Genomic DNA, 9,059 nt, shown 5'->3' with positions numbered 1-9,059 from the left:
CAGAAAAAATACCATCTTGCTGAGTTTTCGAATGGCAGTTTAGCAATGTTTAACTTAGGGCATAATCCTTGCTGCCAGGTTGAAGAATGGATTTCCTGGATGGCAACAAGCATAGCTGGTTTCAGCCTCATCCGGAAAGAAAGGGATTGTTCGTGTGCCGGCTCCAAGCAACAATAAAAGAAATCAGCGATATACGTTTTACAGTTGGAGTGTGAAAAGAGAATCTTTTTGGGTGTGCTTGGTGTCTTTTAATGGCCTCCTTCCCCGGTTTTTGAAGAGTACCGGAATTTTTGGAGGATGGTATAAATTCAACCTTAGCATCATGAATGGTGCTCACGATACCCCTGATATTCGTGGGGGGGCAAGCCATCCGGGTGTGTGCTTTCAGAGTAGATTGCGAATGCTAAACGATTTGACAAGTATTTGAATTTGGATCGTGCATTTCTTATTTCAAACATGGAAGGCAATATGACAGGTTTGAACCTGTCATAAATGGACCTGGGGATTTTATATATCTTTCTCCAGGTTTACGAGCTCATGTCATTCGACGGGTTATGAATAAGCTAACTGGGAGTTTTAGGGGTCGAGCGTTCTGTTGATTCACCGAATGATTACGCAGATCTCAAACTCCAGCGATTTAGAATGAAGGAAGAACAGGAAACCCCGGCTTTGCTTCCATGTCCTCCAGCTACTTGATCGGAGAGAATGGAATTAGGGAGTCCAAAAGATGACTTTGCAGACTCTCACCTTGACGGAAGCCCTCAGGTTAAGCTCAATTTGCTGAGCCAGACGCAGTTGACATTCCAACTTAAATTCTTTGGCGAAGGCGAGCGATTGGGCTTAGATGTCTGCCTTGCACTCTTCGTGCATGTGCAGTGTAGCAAATTCGAAGTCTACCCAATTACCTCCGCATATTGGTTTAATTATGAACGATGCATTGATTTTGCAGCTCGCAGAAGAGTTCCGGCGGGTCTCACGAGGCAATCTGGCTTGTTGTAATGCCCTCGTTGTCCTATCTGTTTATTTATTATGCAGATGATAGTGTGCTGTAAACACAGATAAGCCAGAGGTGAGCATTATTTCATATGTGGTGGATACCACATTGGCTCAACTATAGTTAACTGATGTCAGTGAAACCATATCACACAAATCTGGGCTGCTATCTCTTTGGTCCAATATACACCAGTCGCGACCTTACAGTGTTTGGTTAATATCCAATCTATGAGATTTATAAACGGCAAATGCAAACAGCTTCAAATTTCTAATCACCACTGGAGGATGCCCTATGATGGCAACCTCAATCAGAATCTCTCAGCAAGGGGGTATAAATAGCGATGGACATCAACGCACAAAACAAAGATGAAGTGCAAAACACGATGACATGTTAATGTTCCTAGGCTGAATGGCGTCCGTCAGAAGAGGATTTGGGAAGTTTACAGTGCTTTTGGCCTTATCAATATCTCCGTAGGTTATGGAGCGTTAAAGGCTTCCATAATTGCCTCAAACAAATTGGCACGCCAGCTATCTACCACGAAGGACAAGCAGTACGCACGAACGGTCCCATCAGGCGGCTAAATCACGATTTCAGTGGTCATGCTAAAACAAGCCCATTTTGCTTGCTGGCGCTTACCATCCGTCTCAACTATTCGGCTTTAATCATTTCTTCTTGGTGCAATTCAAGGCGCGATTCACCACTTCCTTGACTACACGGCAAGGCTTGACTGAACTGTTTGCAATTTCCGATTTTTACGGCACTTACTAGCATCAGACAAATACTAACCATTCCGGTAGAAGTTTAAGCCGTCAATAGCAAATTCCTTCCATCTATCGTTAGAGCTGGTACACTACTACGGCACAGAGAATTGCAGGATGAAGATCCCAAAGGAGTGTGATCTGTAATTCTGTTGAAAGAATCCGTCATCGCTACGCGGCCAACACGCAACCGTGCTCCCGCAGAAAATGATTGCAGTACCAGGAATACCAATCATTGGAGAAAAAATCAAGCTGACGCGAAATTTCCGGAGCTTCGGGTGTTGTCGCTTCATTATTATCCCTAAATTTGATGGAACAAACCAGATATTCCCTTCCCAGGTTTATTGGCCTTCCAGTTGGGTAAATGCACTCATTGGCTTCAGGTGAAGCACCCGTATCTAGTGAGAAAGATCCGTATGCTCCTTGCTCCTAGAACAACCAAATCCAGGACGACTTGTAGCATGAAGAATTTATGGGACACCGGAACTTTGCTTTTCATTTTGACAAGGCCCAATATCCTCTTGGGCGTGTCCAACCTACTAAGGTAGACGGGGAGTACTGTGAGATCTCGGTGTTGGCTATTGGGTTAGTCATGTAGATGGAGGTTACCCAGGGACGCGCTCTTGGAATTCGCTATATATGGTGCGGATATGGCACACCAGCATTTGTTATTTACAATTGAGCCATTTCGTGTTGGAATCCGGCATTCCTGAGTTGGGACGAGATACAGTTCTCAAACGAAGGGACTTTGACGGCAATACTCAATCCTTGTGCAACTTGGTTGCACGCTATGGGTAGTTTATCCAAATCAAAGGTTAATTTATATTTATCCCTGCTCACCTCTGCTGGTAACGCTTTGCTGGCAGGCACAAATCCAATAAAATACCAATTGATAACTGCCACTAACCTCGGTTTGTTCAAAATAGAATGACTTGGGGAATGTTTGGTGCCTCAGTACCTCTCTTTTCTATCAAATTATCGACAGTGATTTAGGAGACTTTAGGGTAACATGTATGGATTATTCTAGAGGTAGAATAGACGAAAATAAGGTTATCCTCCGGGTGAACATTGAACTTAGGGAACCTCATCGATCTTAACTATTCGATGGTTACCGGGATCAACCAAACTTTGCAATATTTAGAGCCAACCCTTTAAAATCTTTTGTCTTGTCAACGTCGCCTGTAGTTGCACTATCACAGCTCAGAGACCATTTTATATCCTGGCAAACGTGGAACCAAATCTATACATTAGTCAGTTTGATTCGTGGGGAAGAGCAAGATACGACGAAGCAGGATCATGTAGTGTAAACACAGCTTCAGTATCCTTGGGCTGAGCAAGAATCTGGTGACCGAATACTGTTTTCTCTCCTTTCGCGCCCCGTATCACCAAGTCTTAAGTAGAGGCGTTGCTTTAAGCAAATGAGGTTATTCTTGGGGAATTGGCATTTGACGTAAATCCATCATATCCGCTGAAGTTTTATGCTGAACAATTTCAGCTACTCTGTGAGCAATATCACTCCAATAAGGAATGACAAGACCACAGCTTTGCCGACCACTTTGCATGTAGTTAACAGTCGCGGCTAACATTGGGGACCTAGAGTTCATGCTTGGGAGTCTAATATTTAACAGTTCGTTTTTCTACCTTCAAATGTGCAAACACCCATTCCAGCTTTTTGTTAGCTGTATAAAATGCAGCAACGCAGCAGAGTGTAGGTCCAACTTCAAGCTGAGCCTCAAACGACAGGATTCGGATTAAACGGTGCCCGGACCAAAATAGCTAACTACCGACTAGGAAGACACAGCAAGATAATGCACGGATTGTAAATGATGGTAACACAGAAGGAGACATAGAAATCCCCAGTTTTCCACGTGCGGCAGCATTAAGCATGCCTCCGTGACCGTGGGTCAAGGAGTATTGCGAACACACCGGAAGGAAGAAATTGGGAAAGCTACGAGGAGCCATAAAGAGTAGAGTTGGGGGAAGCTCGCGTGGCAGACATGGCGTCTGGCTCCTTATGCTGTCACACCAATGATCGGGGCATTGCTTGAATAGTTTGGATGTCATAAAAAAATGAAATGGAGACCACAAATCAAGGTCTCAGGGTGTACCCCTGGACGAAGGCAGCAATCGAGGCAATGAAAGAAAATTGAGGGGAAGTCCTAAATAAATGGATCTGGGGCTGATGTGCGCATGTCCATTCGCAACTGCAGATATCCTGTCGAATTGTGCCACGAGTTCCTGAACTTCGAGTATCAACCATCTTTGACCGGGTGGCGTACCATCACAAACATTCCGGGGTTACTATTCCGCATCATTACTAAGTAGGTCCAAGCGATGTCGGCTTGTGGGAATTGACCGGTTCAATTCCCGTGTGTCCGTCAAAGCGGTTTTGACTATGTATTCCCCATCAGCAGCAAGTAACCTGGGGGCCAAAATCCATCATATGAATAAGTGTCGTGGTATCAGAAGCCTTTACCAAAAGAAAGAAAAAAGCTCCCGCATGACTTGAATCAAGTCAAATTATGCATATTTGTAGGAGAAACCTGGCGAAACCGTTCTTTATGTAATCTTTCCCTTTGACTTCTCTTTTACCCTTCCCAACACCTTCATTATTGTTCATGTCCCCGCTTTGGCAGATTATTCTGCATAAAACGTGGAACCTGGGATCCCCTCGTCATAACATGCATTGAGTCAGGAATAGAGTGCAGGAGGTCGTTTGTCGGATCACAGGAGAAAGTCCGCAAAAGGCTTGCAGCCGTAGAGCGGAATTCATCGAACACCATTGAGATCCTTGCAACATCTTGAATTTCCCATGTGGCCTTGAAGTCAACTTTTGTTCTTTGACCATTGGTCAAAAACCCACGCTCCCAAGTGAACCGTTGGTTCAGTCTCTGGACATAGAGAGAGACAGACAGGCATCTAGGTAGTTACTATAGTTACCCAATAAGATACGTCTTGTGTGGACGCCCAGAGATGAGCTCTGCGGTTTCACTGTCTGGTAGAGTCAAACTCCTTGCAATATTCCGCTCACTAGGGAGGAATAACACTTGGAGATGTGATCTAGGTGGGTTGGGAGCTACCTTCGAGACCTCAAACCAGCTCTTGGACCCCCGTGAAGTTGATTTTGGGTTGACTTTGGCCAACTTCGGGTTGGCTGAGTAATAACCTCAGGGGCCCACAACCCAACGACTTAACAGGGGTAAATATATAATTAGGGGTGACGGTAAACATTGGGAATAGGATACCCTTTTTCCCGGGAGATCCGCGAGATCAAAAATGTCTCCTATCCTAAAAGCTTTTTTAAATAATAAGGGCAATTTACTTTTTAACGGAGGGTTACAGGGTTTACCTTATCACTATAAGCGCAGAAGTTTGGGGTGAACCTGCTGATTCATTGAGAATTGCATATTAACAAATCCATTTACATACAGACGAAAGTTCCAACGAACAAGACAATTTTCGAACGGAAAAAAGACGCCATGATGGAAGAGAAAGCTGTATTAGAATGAAGGTCAGAGGAATCTTTCCGGTCAAGGTAAAGCTCCCTAACTTGTAATGTAAAAAAAAGCTCTTTGGTGTTTGTCTAGCCGGCGGATGTGGTTCCTAGCTTTTTCCCGTTTTCTCCTTTGAGCACCATTGCAAGAAGCTATGTAAAAGAAGGGAAGATAAATCCGAAAGTCCACGGGGTAGTAAAAGATGGCGGAGAATGGAGCGCTGAGACACAAAGGACGAAAAGAGTGAGAGTTGGAATAGCAAGAAAATCAAGAGAGGTCATTTCTGTAATCCTTTCCATCGCAGCCTGCAATCCTACAGGTCGTAAAACAAAGCCTGGCGCCCCAGGGGTTCGATGAGCTCTCCGGCGACCCACTCAAGAATGCCATTCTCGGAGATGGCGGCAGAGGTGCCGGCAAGTTTAGTTGTCAAGTGCTGAGTAATTACCTGCTGGCAGTCACTCGAACTAGGTTTGTAAACGATACGGTTGTGATCGTCGAATGCAGTAACGTCCTCCGCAAAGAACAACAAGTTGTGATATTCCTCGTCCGGAAATAGGTATTGAAAGAATCCGAGAAGCGACTCCACAACGCGGTCAAGATATTGGTTTACAAGGTCCTCGATGAAAGGGAGAACATCGACTTCGCATGGACCCGCATTCAGGGTGCGAGAAAGAACGACGGATCGGTAGTCCTCGGCATTCATGTTACGGATACCATTAACGTAAGCTGTGAAAAGTTGCTTGTCGAGCTCAACAACATCACGTCCATGTTCATCGGAGTCATAACTTTGGTTATTGACACTATACTGTTCGAAACGTTCGCGTTCGCGTTTTGACCCTTGTTTAAGGAGTGCTTGTTCGTGGAACGTCAATTCCGGTTCTCCACAGTCGTCACCATTTCCTTCTCTATTCGGGATGATGTGGACATCAAGGTTGAGGTTGAAATGAACAGACTTGGCAAAACAAATAAAGGACCCTGTTTCATCCGAATCTGCTTTCATGGAAATGATATTAGCAAGTTGGTGCAGTGTTCACACTCGTTTTTGATATTTATCTTACATTCGTTATCAGAGTCATCAACCTCATCAGCTTCATCGGATTCATCATACTCGTCAGATTCGTCAGATTCAGACTCTTCATCCTCGTTCAAATCGTCGTCTCCATCAATATCAGAATCCTCATCATTTTCTTCCTCATATTCTGTGTCAGAATCCATCAAATTGAACCCCTGTGCGCTTTGAGGTTTGAAGGTGTTTTTAAGAATGGATTTGAGGCCAATGAAGGTTGGTGTCGGGGAAGAGCAAAGCGATGACGATGATGATGACAATGGTGAATAAATGTCTATGCCTTCTGATGCAGGAGAGGATGCGACAGGGGTTTCGGAGATTGACAAAAGCTCAAGGCCTGAGGACTCGTTGCGAAAGTGAGCTCCACGGGTGCGCCCAATTGGAAGCGTTAACTTAACATTGGTGGTATCAAGTCGGAGGGTATCTCCGTCAGCTCCGGGTTGTTGTTTCACTGCATCAGCATTAGGAGGGACCATCGCATCTGTCGACAAAAGCTCGTTTTCGAGAACGGTCTGAGTGGTAGTTGAGGAAGTCATCTCCGGGAGCTACCGTTTCCGTTGAAGTCTGTTTGCTTTGAAAACGCGTCAAGTATGTGTGGATGAAGCCAACAGGAGAAATCTAATACGACTTGATAACTTCCGGGGTCGAGCAAGGAGTGTGTGGCCGGAAAGGGGCGTCTTGATTTCCAACTGTAAAATAAAGCGTCTGAATCGCGACTTTGTGTGTTGTTGATGCAATCAACAAAAACAGGAACGAAAGGAAGGATGACATATATGAAATATAATGACATACAAAATAAAAGGCTGACAAGAAGTGGTTAACGACAAATATACAAAGAGGTTAGGAATAACACTTTAAAAAAAAAGCGGCTGGGGATAGGTGAAGTGGACCGCAGATGTTAGAGAAGGTGAATAAGACAGTGGGGGCTTCCCCCAAAGTGGTGAGAAGACATCTGAACTGGAGGATAGAGTTACAACCCCAGCAGGACATCCACACCAGACAAGACGGAGTTGCAGGACATATTTAAAGGTATTCTTTGTGGGTATCTCTTCTACTGGATTAAATCTGGAAAAGTTGCGGTAATTGAGGGGAACTGGGGTCGTTGAGATTTTGAATGGCTTCAACGGGAGAGTATCCTAAAGGAGAAATTTGGACTCTGTCTCTCCAAAGAGTATTAGGTATTCCCGTTCTTCAGCCAGCAACACAATACAATAATTTTGCGTTCGCTATCGCGGTGACCTTGATGCTGAGCTCTAGGCCTCTTCTTGGAATAGGGGTGCGATAGGGCTGTCCCGTTTTGGGTGGTTTCTCGATCCAGAAACAGACGACATCCACTAAGATTTTAAAACGCAGAGCGGTTTTATGGTTTCGTATTTTTGGAGATGTTCGAATAGGAAGACAGACGAGAAGTTCTCACGCTCTCTCTCTCTCTCGGGATCCCGGTTACGTTGAACCGGATACTATGGAGTGAAGTGCTAGGTTCGAGGAATGAAGCTAGGAATCCTCGGACCCTTCTATGCGTTCACCAACTGATATATAGTAGAGTGTGGTATATGGGGCAGTTGATAGATGTATAAAGAGGCAGCGAAGTCTATGTTAAATGGTTCAAGAGGAGAGGAGATTTATTTGGTGAGAATTTGACCTTGACATTGAAGTTGGCTTGTTGATCTGTACCAGATGCATCGTGATGTTGTCTTGATTTTAGGCGCCAATCGAGATTTTGGAGCCCAAACCCCATACTGCGACGGTACCATTTTTTTTTTTAATACGTGCTGTGCAAATCTCCAGCGAAGTTTCCTTGGGCCCGTAGCTTAGCAGGGTAAGATTCGGGTAATGTGTGTCGACATTATTACCAAGATGAGATTTTTTTTTTTTTTACCTGATCTGACAACTGCCAATCATTCTGCGTCCCTGCCGGTGTTTGCTTTTTCTATCACTGATATTTTGTTTTCCTTTTTTTTTTAACACTCTCTTTAGTTTTGCTTGCTATTGTTTGAGGCGCGAAAGGACCATGGTTGGTGCAATGTGAAACCGGGATATTTCATCAAGTTTAGTGGAATTTATCCGGATAGCCCAGGTATTATATCTATCCCCAAATTTCTAACAGAAGGCCAGCCTGGGTACCTTTTGCGTATTCGTGGGGTGGTGTTGGCCTGAGACGCTTATGGTTTCCTCTGATCGACATCGTAGGGTAAGTAACTAACCACATAGCATTTGAGAAGTGTTGCCTTTTTCCGATCGATCCCCGGTTGAGCGTTTTTATTTGGGATGTCGCTCACTAACACTGATTATTGACTTTACACTGTACGCCAAAAGAGACAGATAAATATATCCCGAGAGTCTTTTATTGGCTGGAAATGTTACGGGTTCCTTCATTGTCACTTGCCAGTGAATGGGTATCACATCTTTACTACCTTCAAAATACCTTCCGTGTTGTAAAATTGAAACTTCCAGGTAATCCTACAGGCTCACAGCATATATTGACTCTGATTCAATATACGCACATTGAAATTTCATATTGAGGGGAAATTTGGATTATTATTGCAGCATACTAGCCCTATACTAAACGTCCAAAGGCCTTTTACCTAGCGTTGAACAGGTTCGTGGTTCCACCCGGTGCCTGCTCCTGCTCTCTGGGAGAATAAGTTCCTGTTCACGGCGTACAAAGAATACTACACAGCAATGTACAGGGAACAAGTAAAATAATATTACCCAGGTGCATCAAACGACGTTGGATCCAAAATGGC

General features: G+C 44.4%; 2 protein-coding genes across 2 annotated transcripts; one reads left to right on the top strand and one right to left on the bottom strand.

Annotated features, from left to right (window-relative positions):
- Positions 1-705: 705 nt before the first annotated feature.
- PAAG_06991 (hypothetical protein) lies at positions 706-1,575 on the top strand (the record flags this gene model as incomplete). Its single annotated transcript, XM_002791034.2, has 4 exons — positions 706-995; positions 1,132-1,206; positions 1,278-1,322; positions 1,398-1,575. The coding sequence occupies 4 exons, from the start codon at positions 706-708 to the stop codon at positions 1,573-1,575; spliced, it is 588 nt and encodes a 195-aa protein (XP_002791080.2).
- A 3,984-nt stretch (positions 1,576-5,559) lies between these two features.
- Positions 5,560-6,848, bottom strand: PAAG_06990 (hypothetical protein; the record flags this gene model as incomplete). The annotated part of the gene is made up of 2 exons (XM_002791033.2): positions 5,560-6,236; positions 6,305-6,848. The coding sequence occupies 2 exons, from the start codon at positions 6,846-6,848 to the stop codon at positions 5,560-5,562; spliced, it is 1,221 nt and encodes a 406-aa protein (XP_002791079.1).
- Positions 6,849-9,059: the final 2,211 nt, after the last annotated feature.

Source organism: Paracoccidioides lutzii, assembly GCF_000150705.2.
Source record: "Paracoccidioides lutzii Pb01 unplaced genomic scaffold supercont2.21, whole genome shotgun sequence".
Classification (NCBI taxonomy): Eukaryota; Fungi; Ascomycota; class Eurotiomycetes; order Onygenales; family Ajellomycetaceae; genus Paracoccidioides; species Paracoccidioides lutzii.
Note: the sequence above shows the minus strand (reverse complement) of the source record. Positions and strands in the feature narration are given on the sequence as shown.